We start from the raw sequence: 23,034 nt of genomic DNA, 5'->3' as shown, positions 1-23,034 counted from the left end.
CCCACAGGTACTTGGACTTTTTTTTTTTTTTTTTCTATTTTGTCTCAATATTGGTGAAGTAATTTCTATAGCATTATACTGTGCATATGCTATTTAATTCTCTTTACAGGTGTGCAGATGTTCTTGTGTAACAAAGAGCATTATGGGTATATGCCGCTCCCTTTTGAAGACTCTGCAGAGTTTGGAGGAGGAGGTGGAGAGCTTCAGCCATACTGTCACAGAGGCACTAAGTCTGTATCGCTTAATATGATAAAATAACTTAAAACAATATGAAAATTTTATGTAGCCCATTCACAGGAAAAAAACTGAGTACTGCTGAGACTTTTTCATTCACTTGAAAAATAGTTGTGGATCATCCATTCACTAGTCTGTTTACCTAACACTAAAGTTTCACTGTATGGATTTCCATACACTTTTCACAGGAAAGAGATAGTTCTCACTCCGCTGGGAAATCTCTCACACGATCCTTTTGGTATAGACTTCTGACTGTCTTCAGGCTATGTTGTATCCTGTCATTAGATTAGCTGGAATTGAATGACGTATGCATCAATGTTTACATTGATGCATACATGCACCACTCATTTCTTTAAAGTAAAAAATTGTCTTTAAGCTATGCTCTCTATGTATATGAATGAATTATTATCTAAGTCAGTATGGAACTATGGCCATATATTTTCCACCCCTCAGGTCTACCTGATTAATCTGAAGCGCAGGACAGATCGTAGAGATTGTATGCTGCGTTCATTGGAGGTGCTGGGCATAGATGTAACTGTCACAGATGCGGTGGATGGCAAGTATGATGTTATAACCCACTGAATAGTCCTCGCACTCCCTCACAAATAAAGATCTCACTTTCTTAAAATTTTCCTATACAAAGTATATGTCTCTATAGCACAGTAAAGTACCATTCATTTCTATTTTGTTTCTAGAGCCCTAAATTCATCTCAACTGAGGGCAATGGGTATTGAAATGCTGCCTGGTTATAAAGACCCTTAATCTGAGCGTATCCTAACTAAGGGTGAAATCGGTTGCTTTCTCAGTCATTACAACATCTGGAAAAAAGTACACAACAAAAGCTGATGTTCTAGCAACAACAACAAAAATATCTGTTTCCTATACACAAAATAAATGGGTCAGTTTGTGTCCGTAACGTTTGTCGCCCCCAGGTGGTGGAGCTCCGGCAACAGCAGGTGCTTGTATTAGAGGACGATGTGCGGTCTGAACCCAACTTCAAGAGCCACCTCAATATCATCATGGAGGATGTGAAGAAATCAGGACTTGAGTGGGAATTAATGTAAATCATAGTTTGACAATAGAAACATCCGAGTTTTCATTCTGCTGTCAGCATTTGGCATTTTTCATCTTATTTTAAATTGTAAACAAGAAACACTCTACAACTGTTACAGCGTTTCTGCAATCATGCCACTACATCGCTCTTTCCATCGAAGGTATGTGGGGCGTAAACGATTGCAAATCAAGCACCCTGAGCACTGGGTGGAGGGAGTCAAGAGCCTGGTGAGCCCAGATTATTCTTACTGGACACTAGGCTATGCCCTTACACTGAAGGGGGCACAAAAGCTTCTGGATGCCCAGCCCCTTGGCAAGATGCTGCCAGTGGATGAGTTTCTACCTGTTATGTTTAACAAGCATCCCAAGTGAGTCCTACTTTCAATTTATAAATTTATAATCTACTATCTATGTCTTTTGTTGTTGCAGTTTTGTTATTTTAGTAAAATGCTGTAATAAACACTCAAATCATGTTAAAAGTATTCTGAGTTTTTCACTTTTTTAATGATAGTTTTGCTTCCTGCTTATTGTTCCCGCAGTTTTATTATAATAATAACTCTTGCATTCTCTCTTTCTGAAGGAAACAATACATGTCTCATTTTCAGCTGAGAAACTTGAAGGCTTACTGCCTGGAGCCTCTGCTTCTCTTTCCCACACGCTTCACCGGGGAGCCAGGTTATTTTAGCGACACTGAGACTTCCACCATCTGGGATGTTTTGGTAAAAATACCAAAAGTTGTGGTTAATTTTTATTCTCACAGTTTAGTTTAAAGGAATGGTTCACCAAAAAAAAAAAAAATGTACTCTCATTTACTCACCCTCAAGTTGTTCCAAAGATGTATTAATTTCTTTGTTCTGTTAAACAGAGAAATATATTTGGGAGAATGTTGGGAATTTTCAGTTCTGGGATATTGTTTACTTACATAGTAGAAAAACAAAAAAAATAGATATTTTGAAGAATTTAGGAAACTCAACAGTTGGAAACTGAACTCAACTGAAAATAACTAACATTCTTCAAATTTGGGTGAACCATCCCTTTAAGCTAGAATAAAACATGATGATTATGTGACACGGTGATCAGTTTGTTTAATATAAAATGCAGAACAGTCTCTGCATCTGATTTATTTAAAATCTGTTTCTAAAAGATTCCCTCAGAAATTACTGAATTACAATTTAAATGTCAGAATCTTAGGTTAAGATTTATACTTAATGTGGGGTCCAAAAATCTCATCCACATTGAAAATATACAATTAAACCTTGATGTAAAATAGAAGACTATCATCATGTTATGAAACTCAGCTATTCATAAATTCTTATAAAATGAAACCTTTTCAAGCATTAATTATGGTAACCTCAGTCATGATGTTTTTCATGCGTGTTTGTATTGCTCATGGGGCTTGAAACAAGATTTTGGATTGTCCACATTTTTTTACTTTCCACTCTTCATTTGTATATGATAGTGCACTAGTGTCCCATGTAGTGGCTGATGCTATACCATCAAAACCCATGTAAATGCAAGAAATGGATTTTTGAAAGCTGTCCACTGTCTATGCATGAAAGGGTTAAAGAGTCCATAAAATTTACACGCATTATAATTATTCAATAATTAGAAGGATTCTTTTAAAACAATTTTTATAATATCCAAGTCAATCAAAGTAATAAACACAGAAACACCACTCAACTCTTCATCAGTTTATTATTAAAAAAAGCACTGGAGGGTTTTTTGGAGGCAAACAACGAATCAATTTCTCAAATCAAATTATTAGTCAAGTCTCATACCATAAAATAAGTACTGAAAAAAGATATTTTAAAGCACATCAAAACAAAAGCAAGTAATAAATAATTAAAGCAGAATAACGCAAAACAAAGCAAATAAAAAGAATGCTTAACATTAGGTTCTGCTCCAGAAGAACAGAGATTTCAGCACTTAGTTTTATCACCTGAGGAGATACATGGAAGCATTTGTACTGACTAAACCTGCTGGTCCACTGATATGGGACATGGCTGTGGATTGAGACCATGAAAAGATCTCTTTAGACATAACTTTAGTGTGATTTACTTTAGACCGTCTGCCAATCAGTGCATAATCAGTTTAGTGTGTAAAAAAAACTTCAGGATGGACAATGTATAGATTGTACGCCAAACAACAATGCAGTTTTCGAAATAAAGTCATCTCTCTACAAATTAGATTCAAAGCAACCACGCTCACACAAACATATCTCAGTTAATCTGCTTTGATATACAGAGATGCTAAAAAAAGCCAATGATGCAGCATTTTCCTGAAGGAACTATAGAACAAGACCTCTCTTTGCAATATGATTGCTAAGCTATTCCAGATACCTGGGCTCTGTTCTACACCATTCACTACGATCTGCATACTTTAGAGACACCTACAGTACACAAACTAATACAGAGCATAAGAAACAAGACCTTTCAATACAACAAACCAAACAATACAAAAGATAATAATCACTGAAATGAAAGACCTCAAAACACACAATTAAAAAAAATCAAGACTTGATCCAGTGGTTTGTGATAGCACAGACTGTCCAGAGTTCTTGCTGCAAATGTGTGGAGCATAATAGGAGGCATCTCAAATGCGAAGTTGACTCCGGACTGCTAAAAGAGGGCATTGTAAGCGAAAATCATCACAATGGTCCAGTATCACATACAAAACCCGCTGCAGCATAGCACAGTGTACCATTGATGTAATAGTGCATTAGCCAAACACAGTACAACAGATACAAAGACAACTCAAACCATGCATCTGATTGGAAGAAAACAGCTCTTGAGGCCTTTGAAAGAGATTTGTGGCCAAACGTAGAAAGCAGTTTTAGGAATACATAATTGAATTGGCTACAGAAGACATATAGTCTTAGATACTATTCTGGTTTGTTATTGTTGAGAAAGTATTTATCATTGGACTTCAGATATCTGCCTGCAGCTACCTGAAGTACGTTGAGTATTGCATGTTCAGCACAGAAAACACTTTTTCCAGACAAACTGTATTATACAGTATTAAAATGTTATCTGTAGGTTTGAGAATCAGAAAGACAGCAGACAAACTTGTAAGCGTTTGAATCGGTTACTGATGTAACGGAGTTGTTTTTATACCACAGAACGTGAAGGAAATAATACAAACGAAACTGAAAATGCCACAAAAATCCTTTTGTCCGCACACTGACAAATGTGCATATTGAGACTAATGTATCGATTTATTGTGACAGGTCTTTATCCCCTTCCACAGTGTTCATACTGTAGAAGAACTATGCAGTAGCATACAGTGTACCCATCACACTAGCAGACGAATAATATCATTGACAATACCAGTAAGAAAAAGTGCAATATTGCATTTGTATTTCTTTAGTCGAGTAGATCAATGCCTGCCGGCATACCTGTAGAAAATATCAAACAGTAAACAATGGTGCAAAACAAGTCAAAGTATTTAAGGCTTTCTGAGTTTCCTGATGTGTTCTTTGTTCTCTGAGATAGTTGTAAGAGGTCCGCAGACGGGACAGTTTGGATAGAGTTAGCGACAGTTCACGTTCTTCCCCCGCGTGAATATACATACAAACGTGACGCGCAAACATTCGCACACAAGCAGCACTCTATTCTATTCAAGCGTGTACTGTCATAAGTATTACTTCTAGTAGTTTATATAATAACATCTTTACCATTGAAGCTTCGAGCATAGATATTATCTACACATATCCACATTACTATTAAACACATCGCTACATGTATCAACATGTCAACATTACATGGACAATAACACAAGAGTTCCTCGATGCGCAAAGCAATAATAGATGCATGGGCTATAAGTGATTAAAGAAACAAAACGGCTATTTTATACGCCACGCCGATCCTAGTAGAAAACATAAGCAAAAAAGTAAACTAAAATGACAATATGTTATTATGATTTCAATAATTTCAGTAGGGAAAGCTGTGGCGATACAGGCAGTGTTTCTACCTAACAGAAACTCACTGGCCATTTCGGTTTTAATTATAAGCAATGTTTTCTATAAATGGGCATTAAGGATCTTATTTGATTAAGGAATGAAAATACCTGACCAAGTTTATACCAAACGTTTTAAAAACGCACAACGTCTCTGAAGGTAAACAATGTGATAACAATACTACGAATCGATGTGGTCGTTGTATCGTACAGCATGTGTGGACAAGCAAAACAGATCAGCGGGAGTTTGCTATTCTAGCAGTACAAAAAGACAAGACAAACAAGGTTGTGCTAAATTATCGACAATAGATGGAAAGACAGGAAACAAGAGAACCTTTCAGAGGTTATAAAACATGGCTGACAGGTGATGCTAGGCTAGATGACAAATAACACAAGTGTTGTTGGAAAACTCCTGGTGGCCATTTTGTCAACATGCATCCAAAACATCTCACAATACATTTCACCCAAAGTAGGCACGATTAAGATCAACAATGTATTCGGGATCACTTATCAGCCATGTGATCATATCATCGAATGACTCTGGCATATCAGGGGAATGTGCTTAAGAGTTTGTGTCTCGGTCGCCCATTTTGGTCATTACGAAAGGGGTTCAGAGGAAGACGTGAAGTTCTCCGTTTGCGGCCTGTGGAAATAAGAACTGAGCTCAAAAGATCCCAGCATGCACAGTGATCGATTTAGGCTGCATTGCGGCTTACAGGGATGGTGGTCACCGTGCAGAAAACAGGGGTCTGATCGAGGTCCTGGAGAGGTCTTGGTGAGGCAGTGGGTGTGTCTACTCGGCAGTGCTGGCGTACTCTGAGGAAGGAGAGGGCTGGGCGGAGGCAGATCCTTGAACCGACACTTTACGGTTGATCATGGAGGGGTTGAAGTTGGGGTGCCGACGAGCATGCTTGATGAGGTGGTCGCTGCGCATGAAGCGCTTATCGCAGAGGGGGCACAGGAAGCGCTTCTCACCCGTGTGCGTGCGCAGGTGCCGGGCTAGCTCGTCTGAACGTGCAAATTTTTTTTCGCAGTCAGGCCAAGTGCAGGGAAAAGGCCGCTCACCTAAAAAATTAACATGGAGAATTAGCTTCATGTAATATATTTAAGAGTGATTGGTGGAATTTGTTTAAAGCAGTAGTACACATAAAATCAAGTGTTCTTAATGAATTACAAGGTACTACTATAGTATAATTCGGTTAGTGCACTACAAACTGACATGCTGCTTTTAGTGTACTATTATTGTACTCATTTTATGTTAAAAGTACAAGTGTACTGTTGTTCTATAGTGTACTAGTATTTGATTAGTAACGCTCCTTGGGTTTCCTTTGTGTACATGCCACTACACTAGTACTTTTACGATCTATCCTAACAACTATATTAGTGTTCTCTTAGTTATCATAGTGTACTACCAATTTATTTGTGTACACAGTACTTTTTGCATGAAAGCCATCACCCTGTTGACCATACTCTACAATATTTCAAGTACATACAGTAAACTTTGCAAACTGAATGGCGCATAATGAGAGGCCAGGTGCGTGGCTTATAACAGATTAACAGAAGGTGCATTTAAATGGAAACTTGCTCGTGACCGGGCAGACGGGGCGCGCGCACGCGGTTTGTGCTAGAGCTCCGTTCATATGCAAATATGGGGTTCGTCACTACACTACTATACTCGGTCCTCCCTCACGCGCTCCTTCCTTTGTTCATAAACTTTCTTTGTCCGGCGGCCTCAGTTGGGAGTTTTTCACTCTTTTGTTCAGCTAACGAATAGTCATTTACATTATTATCCACAAATTTACTTGTAATATCTCTATTAATCGCCGTTGATGAGTGCTGACAGTACGAGCCCCTGACAACAGTCAACAAACAAACGACTGGCACGAATAAAGGTTCCCCTATCCAAAACCTGTAATAAAACACACACGCAGTGCATGGGGCCTATGCCTAAAGTTCTCGAAATGGCCATGTAATACTATCCAAACTGTACCCATTTCTAATAGAACGCAAGCAGCGTGGAAAATCTATGTATACTTGCTTACGTTATATAAGTATACATTTGATCCATAGTAATAGCAAAAGCGATTTATATAATAGGTAAATTATATAACAATACATGTTATATACTAACATGGTATCTGTAACATTAGCTCTCATCCTCTACCATGTGGTTTGGCTTACCTGTGTGTGTTCTGATGTGCGCTTTCAGGTGAGATGATTTGCCGTACACCCTGTCACACCCGTTGAAAGTACAGGGGTGACGCTTGGTTGGGGACCGGGGTGCGCCCCCTCCTCCCCAAATCTGCTGGGGGGTGTTATTGTACTGTCCCGGGACAGGGGTGGCTGAGGGGGTCATGGTCGGCGTTGGGGTGGTGGAGTCTGACAACGTGGTGTAACCGCTCTCTCCGCATGACGAGTTGCTGCTTTCGGAATAGGCCGACATAGGACGAAACTTGCCATGCAGGTCCGTGAGGATCTCCGCCACCGTCATCATATTCGCCCCCTCTAACCGGAGCGTCTCCCGCACCTCCCTGTCCTCGCTCGACCCATCTGGCTCCCCGGCAGTAAGGCCCTGCGGAAGGGCCTGAGCCGCACCAGACACCGGGGTGGGTCGATGGAGTACGGGACCGCTGGATATCGACACCAGGCACTCCGCGGCTAAATAATCCGAATAGGCGAACGACATTTTATCGCGACTGCGTTTAACGACAAAGCAAAAGTTGAGGGGAGCCTCGTTTCCTGAGCTCGGTCGGTTGTTCTCCAGAGATTTTTAACTCCGCGTTTTTCTCATCGGCGACTCGGGTCAAAATAAGATACAAAATAAATAAATAAAACGAAAGACAAAATGTCCGAAATGAAGCTTAAAAAATACGCTACCGGGGTGTCTGCGTTTCAAGCCCCAACGTGGTGTCCTACATTGCCCCTCGTTTCATTGTGTCTGCTGCTGCTACAACCGGCTAAGCACACGCCACGCCCCCGGCAGCGATTTAGTAAACCCAGTACGATGAAGGTTTTGCTCATGAATATTAATGACGTATAATGCATTATGCACTAAACTGGCAAATTGACGAATCGTGGATTCGTACGCAAAAAATGCATTAGGTTACGTGAGGGACGCTTCAGGAAGGTTGCCGCGCAACTTCAACAAGACGTAATTCATATTCATGAGCTAACCCTTTCGACGTAGTACGATTTAACAAGCGTGCAGAACGATACATGCGCGGAGTGACGTCAGTAGCTGATGCGCGATACGGGAGTGGAGCGAAAGGAGTCTATTATGATGAGTCAAATTACACCCGGTGAAAATATATTCACAGTACAGCACGCTTTGAGTTGTTCTGCCAGAATATACAATTGAAGGCGAGGAGGGAGGCGTATCTGCCGACCAACTAATTTTGATACTTGATATGTTGAAAGTCGTCATTTACAAGCCCGGAAAACAGGCCACTTAGCTCCTGCCACGCAGTTTAGGTCTGATCTTGTTGTTTTTAATCAACGCCCAACGTGGGGTTTGGTTACGACATGTCCCATATGTACTCAACATTTACATTTAACAGCATTTCTAGACGCTTTACTTATGTAAACTGTGTTGAAGTTTTACAGAGCATCTACTGAGTTTGTAAAAGCGTATTCTCGTAGTTTAAGAGTCAACTTTGTATGCTGTACTTGTCATCAGAATGCACATTAATAGTCATCGATACAAGGCTTTAATCCCGTTTCTAAAGATCACATGTCTGAATATTACATAGAGGAATGAACCATAAAACACAGTATGATTATTATCAGAGACTCTAAACAAACTAGGGATAAACTAGGGCAACCCGAATGTTCAAACAGAATTTGTGATTCATGCATGGCCTCCTCCCTTTTTATCCAACATGTGGAGGGTGCAGTGGAGAAATGAAAGGAATAAGGAATTAAAATGACAGCCAACATAAAGCTGAGCTAAAACTTTCGGTGTTTAATGTGTTTTCATCATACTGTGGGAGGAGGTGCCAGAGGGCCTTTAGGAGTTACACAAAGAGAGGTAAATATAAGTGTACAAGTGTTTCATTTCATGAAATATTCTTCTAAATGAATTAATATTTGCATTGGCTACACTGTGCAGTATCATTATTTAGTTTTTTTTTGTTTTCTTGTAAAAATATTGAATCAGCCTTAAAATATGATAAAAAACTGAAGAGGCAAAATTGCATAATTTTTTGAGACTTAAATATAGACCTATAATAAATGTATTTTGCATTGTTTTATTGGCAAATTATCTCCCTCCTAACATAATTCGAAATATAATTACATGCATTCTCTGAAAACTTGACATTTAGCTTCTAAGCATAACTTGTTTTAATGTTTTAACAGAAAAACTAGACAAAGATACAGATTCGTAATAGGTCAGATTTGGAATAGAAATGAATCTGAAATATTTGAAATAGTTAAATACCCCTGACCTAAGTCTCAGGTTTGCCCAGTAGATGGTGCCAAGTGAAATGTATTATGAAACATCTTAAAGCAGCATTTTATTACAAAGCAGGCCTTAATTGACATTCTTCAAATCTCCTTTTAATGTTATGGAGAAATCTTTTGTTGATTTATCGACTCATCGTTCGAATCATGTATTTTAACTAACTAAGAAAAAAATCTGTTTTTTATCTTATTTCTTGAATTCACATTCATGTAGAAATCAAGGTTTTTGCTTTTCAAAGTTTATTTTGAATGAATGAATATTTTCAATATTTAAAAAAAATATTTGATTTCATTTTTAATGAATGTTTCTAATCAAAATACATTTGATTTAGACGATTATAATAATATAAGAGTAACATTTTAAAACCACAAAGTATTACAAAATAAAGTGTTCAAGCCCCAAACAACTGTTTTCTATGCCAAATTTGTAACTGTTTAATAAAGATATTATTGTAAATTCAGCTAAAGTTGTCTATCAGGTTTTTATAAGATTTGGATAGCCGAATGGTCCCCTGGTGAGGGTCTGTCTTCTGATTGGTTCCTGAGTGTCTTTTGAGTTTTTACTAAGGCTTGGCTAAACATCTATCCACTCACTTATGTGGTTATGCTCTTCCAGTAATGATCTTTTCTGTGAAGTGCTGTTCTTGGGCATTACATCGAATCCAATTATTCTGGCCATGTCTTCAGTCTACCTTTTGTTGATCAGAAATCTTACTTCAATTGTTGTGTTTGGCTTTCTCACTGGTAAGTGCATGTTTTATGTTTAATATCAATAGTTCTTTTAACTGTTTGGCAAATTAGCATTTTAAGTTTAGTTTTATTCTTTTGTGTTATTTGTGTGTACATGATATTTAACATAAATCCTTGATTTATTACCTATGTTTGTTCAAGCTCATGCTCACAAACTGAACCAAGGTCAACTTTGCAAGTCAACTTGCCTAGGTAAGGCAAAAATAAAAAATATTGGGTTATTTACCAATACTATTTAAAACAATCGTTTATATTTGTGTGCTTGTTTGTACAGATGTGCAGAAGGGGCAAAGGCACACCTATAGATACAGTACAACTATAACAAATGGCCTAAAAGGTCCATCATTAGCGGGAAATCAGTTAGCTTTGGACTGTGTTGTTGACATTGATGTTCGACAAGGATGTCTAGAGATGATTCTAAAGGTATCTTCTAATACATTTTATAAAAAGCATTATACTTAACTATTAGATTCCCAAATACATCCAATACATATATGTATAATAGAATATATTATATAATAATAATATACAAATGTGATATATTCATTTTTGTTCTATTTATTTGTGTATAGCTGAGGAACATACAAATCAAGCATAGCTCATCGAAGAGAGACAATTCTGTGCTACGCTTGAAAAACATTAGGTAACCTAAAGCTTTTGTTGACTCTTCACTGTTATTATTTGTTTAGTGTATGAGTACTGAATGACTTGAATGTTGAGCATGGTTCTTTGAATGGTGACACCCCAACACAGGTCTCCATGTTGTCCATTCACTATTATATTTTACTGACAAACTTGTACTGCTGCAAATAGTTAGTTTGGAGTCATCTTGGATGATGGTGAGAGGTTGAAGGTCCATCTGGTGTTTTGATTCCTCAGAGAGTCATTGGAGAAGAACCCCCTGCAGTTCTCGCTTGAGGGGGGAAAGGTCACAAAGCTCTGCCCACAGGAGGCTGAGCAGGTGTGGACCCTAAACATCAAGAGGTCCATTCTGAGCATGCTCCAGACCTCTGACTCGGGACGAGCTAGGGAAACAGTGAAAGAGGTCAGAGAGTTTTGTAGCTAGCTTTGCTCTCAAACACGTCCATATTTGAGCCATAAGTACATGTATAAACTTTAGTATGTCATCATTATTAAGTTATGAACATTACTGAATAATTCTGATGACTTATGATGTCATTTTTCTGCAGACCGATGTGTACGGGACATGCACAAGTTCTTATGAACAGAGGGGAACCTCACTGATAAAAACTAGAAACCTGCAGAAGTGCCTTAGTGACAGAATCAGTCAGTTTTGGAGGCACTCCGTCCCGCTAAAGGATGGCATGGTAAGCTACACATTTATTCTATTACTGTACGTTGGAACTCAAGAAGTCAGGAGGTTTCTCATTATTGTTCTAATAATGGTTTAATTACTATGAAGGAAAAGTCACTCAAAAATAAAAACTTTTTAATCATCCTCATGTCATTCCAAACATGTGTGGCCCGTTTGACCGAACACAAAAAATATATATGTTGAAGAACATTGGTAACCGAACAACATCACCCCCCCTTTGCCACAAAACATAAAACCACTGAGACATCTTTTGTAGTGTTTCACAGAAGAAAGTGTCATATAAAAGTCATGAATTTAAGTTCCTCTGTGTTTTGAGTAGACAGTGAAGGCCAGCCTCACATGCATCCAGCTCTACGATGGGACAATGATGAACAAGGTCAACTGTACGGAAATAGTGTCATTGGTTCCACTACCCGGCGCGTTAGAAGTAACAGAAACCAAGACCATCTCAAGCCTAACTCTCCTCAGGACACTTGAAGTGATACCAATGAGTCTGGGTATGTGAACGTCTGATGTTCTTGTTCCAATATGCTCATATTTACTTTCCAATTATAATGAAATACATGTGGGCAATTCCGTGTAAATGTCAACCTTACCACGAAAATATTAAACGTTTTTACCAACGTTTTTTACTATGGTAACAGCACAGATAGGGGTGATTCGCAGGAAATACGTGTTTTTCTTTGTCTTTATTGTGTTATAAGTTGCCCATGCATGTAGTAGACACGTAAATAAGCAAAAATGTAAGTCTCGGAACAAAATATGTATTTAATCTAGAAGTGAATGCTCACCCAGACCTGCCTGAAATGCCTTTTGTAACCACACCCCGGCGAATCTATGTCAGTTCGTAACACGATTTGACTAAGACTGCCCAAATTTAAACTCTTGTAAATCTCATTGTACCTTAACAGCCTTATGTTCCGAATATGGTAAGAAGCGTTACATTTCAGTGCAGTATTCGACCAATCACTACGCACTAGTGAACTGGCCAATCATAGCACACCTTGCTTTTCAGAGCGATGATCTTTGTAAAATAACATGCGCGCTTAAGAGAGGCGTAGCAAAGAGGAGTACAAACATGCACGGAATGTTTGAAAACACACAGTTTTTTAACCTTAAATCGTGTATACACATTGTATTACATCTAAAGCAAACAATAATATTGGGTGGTTCAAATACCCATGTGAGATCTCTCTTCAAATTTTTTACTGCATGTTATTCACAGTCAGGTAGGTGCCATTTTCAGGATTGTCACATCCATAACGGTACATATTCCTCATAAATGGACACATGAAAATTTAAACAAAATAACTATTTTATGTTCTATAAAGAGGCATCCCTTCTCCATTCGTTGGGTATATTTGCTTCAGGATTGTGCATTTTATTTCACAGAAATCCTACAATGTGTGTCGTCTCCCAAAAACCGCTTCCTTTTTTGTCACATCCATAACGCATGTTTTTTCCCGTTTTTTAAATAAAAACAGTTTTAATAGTCTGACTTTTTTATGTTTAGACTCTATCAACAAGTGTTTAGTAAAATATAAACAGATGGTTCAATATATTCGTAACAAATTCATTCTTTGAGCATTTTTATGTCTAGTCCATAACGCAAAATGTCACTTCCATAATGCTGGAATTGTCCATGTGTTTAAACATTTTTGCAAATTGCATGTCCATCTATTTTGATTTCAGTACAGAACACAGGCTACTTGAGTAGTCTTGTGTTTGAGTCTGAAGTCCAGAATCCAGGCAGACATATTGGATCTTCAGTTCAGGAGATTACTAACAGTGTGAGGAGGGTGTGCGCTCACCTCTCAGATCAACAGCAGGTCGGATGCTACTTCTTATCTTATCTTATCTTATCTTATCTTATCTTATCTTATCTTATCTTATCTTATCTTATCTTATCTTATCTTATCTTATCTTATCTTATCTTATCTTATCTTATCTTGTCTTATCTTATTACTTTCATTAATAAATTCAGGTTTCGTATAGCCATGGAATAAAAAGAGACAATTCCAAATTTTCATTGAATTAGTTTTCTAGATGTATTGTGGCCTTTTCCAGCCCGTGTCTGTTGAATTTCAACAAAATCAGAAGTGACGTTAAATCATCCAACGGAAATGTGAAACACTGACAGCATGACAAGACACACGAAAACTGTCATAAAATTGAGGTTATCAAATAAAAAAAGACATTTCTCTTAACTGTTCCCACATGTACAAATATCACCGTTGTGTCGCTTAAAAGTGATATGAACTTGTTTTCTTTACAGTAGAAACAAAATACAGAACATCTTTTCTGTTATTTTGACCTGATTCTCCAGTTTTTATTTTAATTAATAAATCCAAATAGAAAAAATATTTTTTAGTAGTTCGCAGAATATAACAAAAATGATAATTTGCCCTTAACACATACCTATAAATAGTACATTGAGAAAAACTGGAAATACCTTTGAAATTGTCTTTTATTTTTTTTCACGGTTGTATTTCTTCTTGTATCTTCTTCTCTTAGCAGTCAGAGCTCCTCTTGGGTCTAGTGGTTCAGCTGAGGACCTTGTCGTCCCAGCAGTTGAGAGAACTGTGGAATGAGGCCTCCTTCAAATGTCGAGATGACTGGTTTGTCCATTAACAATTCTAATAAGATTTTTTTATGGCTAAATGGTTAACTCTTTCTTGTGCTTATTCTGCCAAGTGATGGTATTTATTTTATAACTTTGTCAGAAAAGAAATGTAAGTGTGGCAGTGGTGGTCTGTTGGCATCCTCATTTGTCTTCACATAATGTTATACATAACATAGCATGTTGTAATTATACCCAAACAAACTATTTTGTATATTTTGTTGTTACGCCAGGCAGCCCCTGTTAGAAACACTATCAGGGTGTGGAAGTGAGGCTTGCATCCTATTCACTACAGACCTCATACTGAAGAAAGAAGTTGACCAGGAGCAAACTTTGGCTCTCCTCAATACTATCATCTTGGCCCCCTACCCCACATCATCTATGATTAACCACACCAGTGTACGTGTTTAAGTTACATATCATTTAACAATGATCTCTAAAACACACAGCGTTATCTGTTTTACATGTTCATTTGCACCATATTCTCCAAAAGGCCCTGCTGCAGATTCCTCTTATTGGTCCAAAAGCACTGCTGGTTGTCTCTTCACTGGTCCACAGACTGTGTCAACAAAATCAGACCCCTTGCAATGAGATTACAGAAGTCCAACAGTTTGTCCATGTTCTGAAGCAAAGACTTGAGGGAGGATGTGTAGTGGATGACCAGTCAGAGATCACAGAGGTGAAAAGAATGGTAGCAGATGGTAGAGGTGTTCTGAAATTGCATGTAGGCTGAGATGTTCTGTGCTTTCTCTCAAACAGTTGCTACATGTGTTGAAAGCTGTAGAGATCGCAGGAATGGCAAATCTCATTCCATCACTGAGCCGCTGTGTACAAGATCATACTGTGTTGTTGGAGCTTCGGCTGGCTTCTGTACGAGCATTCAGGAGAATACCATGCCATATGGATGTCAGTATTACCAATACATATATGAAGACTTTAACACTGGATTGTTTCCTATAGGTTCTTGTTTAGCACACCCACAAATAGAAATTCGGTCTTCATTTACTCTCCCTCAAGTTGTTCCAGATCTGTATAAATATCTTTCTTCTGATGGATATATAGATGATTTTTGGAAGAGTGCTTGTAACCATCAGTTGGCCACCATAGTAGGAAAAAATGTGCTTTCTAAATTTCTTTGTTCTGCTGAACACAAAAGAAGATATTTTGAAGGATGTAGGGCAGCAAACAGTTCTGGTGAACTTTTGAAAACCACTTTAATTATTACTACCATTTATTGTTTGAATCCAGGAACACTTCATGCCACACGACCTACCTACAAATGTTTACTTTTTTGTGTCTTTTACCAGAGGAAAGTCCTTGCTTGGGCATTTCAGAGACAAGATGAAAATGTGGAGGTCAGAATTGCAGCATACCAGCAACTAATGCACTGCCCAACACAGGACATCTTCAGAATTGTGAAGACAACTTTAAGCATCGATAAGTCCAGTCAAGGTTTGAGTTATTGAACAAAATGAGCCAAACCTATCAGCATCAGTAATAAAATAAGAGACATTTTGATATTCTTAAATCTTTTCAGTTGGGTCGTTTATTTGGAGTCACCTGTTTAATATCCAGAAGACAGAAGACCCCCTGAAGAAAGATCTGATGGAGTCACTGCCAGATGACATCATTGGTAAAGACTTTGAAGCTGAGCCGTGGAAATATTCCTCACACATGGACTACACGGTGGATACAGGTAATCATTTTTAACCAAAGATAACTTATGTATCAAATGACAGTTTTCTGTTTTTAAATATATTGTTTCCAGTGTCTAGTTTTGGTCTTCGGTGTCTGTATTTTAGGAGTGGCGGCTGCAAACATTGAGGGAGCCGTAGTTTTCTCCCCTGAATCTTTTCTTCCACGTTATGCTATGGCGAATCTAACGGTTCACATCCTGGGCAGAGCATTTAATCTTTTTGAGGTGAAAAGAGAAGGACATTTTGATTACATTTGGCCCAAAAGTTTTTGCCTTACAATAATAGTTTATAGCTCATGTCTGGAAAGCTCCATCCGGAAAAAACACTATAAAATGGGTCATAATGGTCTATATATTTTATTCTTTTAGATCAGTTTTCGAATGGAAAACCTCGAGATGATTCTGAAGAACATGTTTGAGGAACATCCTCTAGCATCAACTGATAACTCCAGACCTAAAGACTCTATGGCGTATGAGCAGATGGAAATGAACAGTGATGAGGAGCTGGTGGACATCTCCAGAAAAGGCTGTCAATCATCAGTTTTAGATTCCATTAGGTCTAAGGTGAGATTGAGAAGAGAATGGTGGTTTGGTGTCTGTTTTATGGTTCTACTTTTGTTTTTTGTTTAAGTTCACAGGGCAGAGGAAAAGAGACAAAGCATTCAGATGCTGGATTAATGTGAAGATGTTTGGCAGTGATGTCAGCTTTTTGACATGTGAGGACCTCCACGCATTTCAGAGAAAATTGTCACTCAACACAGCTGGACTTGTTGTGAAGTTGTTAAAGGTTTAGAGATTCTATTGTTTCCTTTCACAGATAGCAAAATTACAAAATTTATTGAAATCTTGTTAGACTTTGTCATGCATAAAAGTAAACATTTGTATGTGTCTTCTTCAATACGTTTTAAAGTATGTTTATATCTTATCCAGTTGTTTTATCACCTATTTTTCAGGGTCAAGAGATTAAAATCAGTCAAAGGCCAATAGTGATGGCAGAGGAACTGGTTTTACCGTCCCTCTCCGGATTACCCATAAAGCTGAGCCTCAACATGTCCACAGTCTTCACAATGAGACTTAAAGGCACTGCAAACTACAAGAACTGGTCACATTTCTCAACGGCTGGTTATGTCAAACCAAAGTACGTGTGGCGAAGCTTTATGAATGCAAATGTGCTGTTAGGTTGAAGTCATGATGTCAAGTCAAGTTTCTCTTTTGACGCAGTGCATTCGTTGCCATCTCTGTGAGAGCGGGAGTGGATGGAGCATTTGGTCGTGTGGGGTCAGAGTGGGTCACTGAACTTAAAACCTCCACCAGCTTAGATGGAGGTGTATATGTGCACCATGGCCAGAGCGTAAAGGTGGCCCTCAACACTCCAGAAGATGTCATGGATATTTTGACCTTCAGGTAGTACTGTTATCTCAAATATGTGCAGGTGTTTTTCTTGACTTTAAAAAAGTTTGAGCTTCTTCTTCAAACAGCTCCAGGATGTTTCGTGTGAGCGGGGACAGTAGAGAGGAGCTCACAGCCATGAGAAATCTCAAAGAGAAGAACACATGTACTCCTAAAGCATGTGGGTTTAATAAATATGCTATCTTTCAGTGACTTGTGCCATTAAAATGTATAAATAAAAAGTATTTGTACGGTCACTTTGCAGTGTCTAAGATGATTGGATGGCAGTTGTGCTCTGATCTCACTTATTCCTTGACACCGAGAGGCTTCCCACTTCTGGGACCTGTTCTTTTTAGTCTGAGACTACAAAAATTGGACAAAAGTCTCAAGCAGTATCTCATGGAGACGGCCTATACTTTTGTGCCTCAGGTAGATGCAGTTTTATCAATTATGATGTCAAGATATGTACGATCTGTGGATTTTATTACGATTTTCTGTGCTTTTTCAGAGGAATTCCTGGATGCCCCAAAAAGCCACTTTGCTTCTCTTTCTTGGCACGCCACAATCCACTTACCCCAGAGATGTTTCCCTGGACCTGAATTTTACTCCAAAGAAGATGATTCTGAAAATAACCCATCCCCTAAAAAACATTCTCATTCAAGGTTTATAAAGAAGATAAATTATAAATTGAATCAAAAAATGTAAAAAGGTACTACCAGTGCTTCTTCACAGTGATGCCATAGAAGAACCATTTTTGGTTCCCCAATGTACCATTTACTCAAAGGTTCTTATATGAACATTTAGTAAATCTAAAAATCGATTTTTTTATCTAAAGAACCTCGTTACTCTTTATGATATCATTTAACCAAAATGGTTATTCTACATTGGGAATAAGCATCCTTTTTAAGAGTTTAAAATTATTATTAATACAAACATGAAATATATTTTATTATTAATAACATGATTATAAATTTATGATATTAACCATTTTAAAAATACATTTAAAATGTTGGATAAATTTTCATTTGAACAATTATAATTTATAAAATGTTAATACAAAATGCTTATCTAGAATTTTTTTCTGTTCATATTTCCTTATATTTTGAAATAGGACAGCTTGAACAATTAAACTTCCAACAGTCCGGTAGAATCGAACTACTGATAGACAACATCCACCATTATTTTATCAAAGTAAGTGAGACTAGCTTGCAGCATTCCTTATCACAACTAAAAGCTGCTGTGTTATCATCTTAATTAATCATTCACCATTGAATTCAAGGGCCTAATGGAGACGGTGTATTCTGCTTCGGAAACCCGAGCCCACTTTCATCTAGATGCCAAAATAGTTGCAGATGGACATCCAATAACCCTATCTGTCAACACCACACACGCTCGCAGCAGAAAGATCACAGTACATGCACTGCTTAAAAATGTTTTCAATAAGGATGCATCACTCTCAGGCATGTACTTGCTGTTATTGCTGTTATGTTTACTATTACTCAACTACTACTTTTAAACATATGATTCACAGTGATGTGAATGTTCGTCCAGAATTGAGGATTCTGTGATGTGCTTTCGTTCACAGTGCAGCTGGAGAGAGGTTTGGAAGATGGCCAAAGAAACTATTCTGTAGATGCAGGTTTTCTTTTGCCTAGCGTTGTGAGCATTAGGGCTCTTGGGCTACTAAAGCAGAAGGGCACAGAATGGAGCTCTGCTTTGAGACTGAAGTGTGGTGTACAAGGTTAGAGATTTCCACTAATAGCATAATGCTGTGTACAACCTGTATGCGACACTTTCTTCTGTGGAACACAAAAGAAGATATTTTGAGAAATGTCCCTGTGGTTACGGTCCATACAATGGAAGTCAATGGGGGCCAGTGTTGTTTGGTTACCAACGTTCTTCAAAATATATTTTCTGCACAAGAAAGAAAGTCACACATATTTGGAATGACACAAGGGTATAATAGTTTATTAATTCATGTTTATGTTTTTCAGAGGATCCACAACACATGCAAGAGTGTCACATGAGTCAGAACTTAAATAGTGAGTCAGACCCCATCCAGACCTACCGTATAACAGCAGCACATGAACTCTACTGTTCACACTTTTTAAACCTAAACCACAAGGTAATAGTCTTCTGTCACAGGCACACGCATGCTGTTCGAGTCTGTGATAAATGAGATGTTAACAAGCTGATCAGTGGATTGTTTTGATCGACAGATTCAGCTCAGACATGAACGGAGTCCAATCCATGTCCTTTCCTCACTTGATATAAGTTATGGGAAGCAATGGAACCAGAGCAGTAACAAACACAGGATCCTCTTAAACCAGTCGCTTAGAAACCAGTCTGGACCGGACCTCACCAGTTATGCTGTTGAGGTTCAACTTTTGGATCTTGATTTAATCTAAATTGTGTCACATGTTGCTCATGGTTTTGTATCTTGACCATAATTAAATGAATAGATAAATGTTCCCAAAAATAACCACAATGTCTTGTTCTTCCAGCTCAGCTTGCGTCTTCTAGACAGGGGACTGAATTTCAGAACACAACTTCTACACTCTCATTTTAAGAGACCGAAATCTGAGAGCAGCACCCATCTTAAAATCAATTACAACAATCAAATGCCTCTGGTAGCGGGACTGCACTGGAAGAATTTGTCAGCAAAGGTCTCACTTCAAAACTGGGAAGGTGCATTATTAAATATATTTTCTTGATTTTCACCATAAACCGTATATATCACAGCATTACGGATTTCGTTGAAAAGAGCCTATTTAAACAATTACAGAAATTGTCAATCAATGTTATTCTGAATTTTCTCATTAATGCGAAATTTTATTTGACCTTCACTGTGTCCCCACAGGTTCATTCAACATGGACACACCCTGGCTCTATGTGTTCGCAACCCAAAAACTGACTCAGCCCCAGCGTGGCATCTCCCATTTCAAATCTGAGATCAACATCCGGAAACTGGTGAACATCCCAACTGTTACACTGGACGGCTTCTATAAGGATAGGGGTAAAGAGAGGCAGGGCCAGCTGCACCTTTTCACTCCCACTCTCAGCTTTATCAAGGTGCGTGTATCAATCATTCCGCATCTCACTTCTCGTATAGTTGTGTGTATATTTGTTAAGCTTCCACATTCCCAAGGATGTACAAAGTTTTGGTTAAAGGTAATTTAAAGTGATAGTTCACCAAAAAATGAAAATTCTATTAGCATTTACTTACCCTCTTGTCACCTCAAACCTGAAAGACATTCTTTCTTCCGCAGGACACAAAAGAAGATATTTTGAAGAAAGTTGGTAACCGAACTGTACTGGCCCCCATTCACTTCTATTGGACAAAACCAATGCAAGTGAATGGGGCCAAGTTAACAACGTTCTTCAAAATATCTTCTTTGTGTTCTGTAGAAGAAAGAAAGTCATACAGGTTTGACATGACAAGAGGTAAATGATTAAATGATGAAAGAATTTTCATTTTTGGGTAAATTGTCACTTTAATAGAAGTGCAGTTAGCCTGATCATTCATTACAGTTCACACATACAGTCTTCCCCGGAGACTATTAACCTTTCAGTTGTATTATGTTGCTTAGCTTGGTGGCTGGTGTTTGCTTGGCAAGCGTGGGGTTAAGGGTTCATACTCAATCGGCACAGCTTGGACACCAATCCTACACGGAGAGATCTCTCTAGGCAATGGCAAGCATGATAAGACTCTGGAAATGAGTGGAGGTTGTGGCGAGCAAGACTTTAACATTTCTGCAGTTCTTAGTATACTTGATAAGGTAATAAATGACCAGAATATAGCTAAATGTGTACTGCATGTGCATAAAAGCTTTGACTTGATTTGATCGAATCATTTGGCTCTTTCTTTCAGAAACTGAAGAAGAGAGTTTTAATGACGACAATGACCCTGTCGGATCTTAAAACCCCTTATGTGGAGTTTCATATGGAGGGTGCCATAGAGGAGATGAGAAAGGATAGGAGGATTTATCAGAAACGATGGAGGCTCCACTTCAGGTCATTTAAATGTGAAAATTCAATATATGACTCTTTTGCAGTATTGTGTTATTTGTGTTGTAATGTTTTGTTTCATTCTACAGACAACCATTCAAGTTTATTCCTCAGAGTTTAGTGCTCCAGGAGACATTTACAATTTATCTGTCTCAGAAAATGTACACTTTAGAATCAAAGGTTCTTGTCGATGGAAACAAAAAGGCCATTCATGTGCTTTCTCTGGGTTACCAGCCTCAGCATCCATATGTGAGTTCAGACACACTGTAGTGCTGACCATAAACATCTCTATTAGTATTAATGTGTCTTAACTTTTTCGTCTTTAATATACACTTAGAAGTAACGTGCACTGTAAAGTGATTAAAATATTAATGTATGAAAGTAATATATAGTGTTTTTTTGTTAGGTGTGCTCCTATTTAGTTCAATCTTTCAGCACTGACATAATCCCTCAAGATTCGAAAATCTGTGTCACTGTCCAAAACAACCAGGTAACATTGTATTATATACTGTACGTCTCATTATAGCCAACCAGAAACTTTTAAGAAGGTAAAATGAGTGTAATGTAGTCATGCTTCTGTGATCTTTGTACGTTATTGAAGAAATGTTCTTGAAACTTTGTTTAACCTCTCTATGAAGACTGTGCGTGAAATGATGTGCCAGTTGTGGACTGGAAAGGAGGAAGTGCTTTCCGTTCTTGGTCAGGTTCATCTCAACATAGCTTCAGCATCTCAGCAATGTATTACAATTAAAGCCAACCTCTCACAGCTACTACAGGTAAAGCCAAGACTTTTACATTCTATGACCATTTACTTCAATGCAATGTATTGTATCAGTGTATTGGTTACCCTACTCGGAATCTCAGCTAGATTTCTCTGGTAAAGCTGTTTTAGTTGTATCGCCCTGAAACCGTGTCTTTTAACATTTTCCAGCAAAATTACCCTACCTCTGTGAGCCTGGATATGAAGGCTCATAGGAGCCACAAGAAGACCAGCAAGTTTGAGTATCAGTCTGATGTGAAAGCAACCATTGATAACAAGGATTATCATGTAATACTCTCAAACGTCCTTTTGCAAGTTATTCTTTGCATATTGTTTTTTAGACAAATAAATATATATATTTTTTGTTAATTTCTAGGCACATGCAGCAATGACAGTGTCATCTACGGGAAATTTCAGCAGTACTATAAGCTTGAATGAAGATGAAAAAAATGCTACACTCTTCTTTACTCTAGAAAACAGTGTGCCAGATGGGGTTAATGCAATGAATATACATGCTGGATTTCATCAGACTTTATTTCCTGAGGTTACTTCTGATAGTCGTATTCATTTAGCTGCAAACTCTTCTTCTAAAAGGTACAGTATATATGCTGATTGGAGTTTTCTTACAGTAGGATGGTATTTCCTTTGCCACTTTATATTTCTCTTTCTAATCATCTTTCACCTTATTCTCTTTGTAGTGTTTTCTTGCAGTGTACAGTAGAAAAGAATGGAGGGGCATTGAGTGCTCACTTGAGTGGATCTCTAGAGCATGA

The 23,034-nt window shown here is 38.0% G+C and overlaps 3 protein-coding genes across 3 annotated transcripts; 2 read left to right on the top strand and 1 right to left on the bottom strand.

Moving 5' to 3' along the window:
• Positions 1-2,963: 2,963 nt before the first annotated feature.
• On the bottom strand, positions 2,964-8,246 carry zgc:153115 (uncharacterized protein LOC768186 homolog). Its single transcript, XM_056744337.1, has 2 exons — positions 7,423-8,246; positions 2,964-6,306 (listed from the first exon to the last, which is right to left on the bottom strand). The coding sequence occupies exons 1-2, from the start codon at positions 7,925-7,927 to the stop codon at positions 6,035-6,037; spliced, it is 777 nt and encodes a 258-aa protein (XP_056600315.1). The 5' UTR covers positions 7,928-8,246; the 3' UTR covers positions 2,964-6,034.
• A 5,683-nt stretch (positions 8,247-13,929) lies between these two features.
• Positions 13,930-17,512, top strand: LOC130417173 (apolipophorins-like). Its single transcript, XM_056742496.1, has 12 exons — positions 13,930-13,950; positions 14,303-14,406; positions 14,642-14,807; positions 14,902-15,087; positions 15,168-15,314; positions 15,716-15,860; positions 15,946-16,104; positions 16,211-16,329; positions 16,474-16,668; positions 16,736-16,804; positions 17,058-17,242; positions 17,326-17,512. Exons 1-12 carry the CDS (start codon positions 13,930-13,932, stop codon positions 17,510-17,512), a joined length of 1,683 nt encoding a protein of 560 aa, XP_056598474.1.
• Positions 17,513-18,938: 1,426 nt separating this feature from the next.
• Positions 18,939-22,982, top strand: LOC130417172 (uncharacterized). The gene is made up of 14 exons (XM_056742494.1): positions 18,939-18,957; positions 19,079-19,234; positions 19,488-19,618; positions 19,713-19,871; positions 19,998-20,181; positions 20,354-20,565; positions 21,084-21,272; positions 21,365-21,507; positions 21,591-21,750; positions 21,908-21,991; positions 22,140-22,277; positions 22,433-22,549; positions 22,638-22,855; positions 22,973-22,982. The coding sequence occupies exons 1-14, from the start codon at positions 18,939-18,941 to the stop codon at positions 22,980-22,982; spliced, it is 1,920 nt and encodes a 639-aa protein (XP_056598472.1).
• The last annotated feature ends 52 nt before the right edge of the window (positions 22,983-23,034 follow it).

This window comes from Triplophysa dalaica, chromosome 3 (genome assembly GCF_015846415.1).
Source record: "Triplophysa dalaica isolate WHDGS20190420 chromosome 3, ASM1584641v1, whole genome shotgun sequence".
In the NCBI taxonomy this organism is placed as follows: domain Eukaryota; kingdom Metazoa; phylum Chordata; class Actinopteri; order Cypriniformes; family Nemacheilidae; genus Triplophysa; species Triplophysa dalaica.
This window is presented reverse-complemented; position numbering and strand designations above follow the sequence as displayed.

Excerpts from the sequence above, each read along its gene's own strand:
- zgc:153115 (XM_056744337.1), bottom strand. The coding sequence starts at position 7,927 with ATGTCGTTCGCCTATTCGGATTATTTAGCCGCGGAGTGCCTGGTGTCG. Across the intron at positions 6,307-7,422 it reads GCACATCAGAACACACACAG|GTGAGCGGCCTTTTCCCTGC; the intron begins GTAAGCCAAACC and ends TTAATTTTTTAG.
- LOC130417172 (XM_056742494.1), top strand. Across the intron at positions 21,751-21,907 it reads ACCAGCCTCAGCATCCATAT|GTGTGCTCCTATTTAGTTCA; the intron begins GTGAGTTCAGAC and ends TTTTTTTGTTAG. Across the intron at positions 21,992-22,139 it reads TCACTGTCCAAAACAACCAG|ACTGTGCGTGAAATGATGTG; the intron begins GTAACATTGTAT and ends CTCTCTATGAAG.
- LOC130417173 (XM_056742496.1), top strand. The coding sequence starts at position 13,930 with ATGACAAGACACACGAAAACT. Across the intron at positions 13,951-14,302 it reads TGACAAGACACACGAAAACT|CAGTCAGAGCTCCTCTTGGG; the intron begins GTCATAAAATTG and ends TTCTTCTCTTAG. Across the intron at positions 16,669-16,735 it reads TAGATTCCATTAGGTCTAAG|TTCACAGGGCAGAGGAAAAG; the intron begins GTGAGATTGAGA and ends TTTTTGTTTAAG.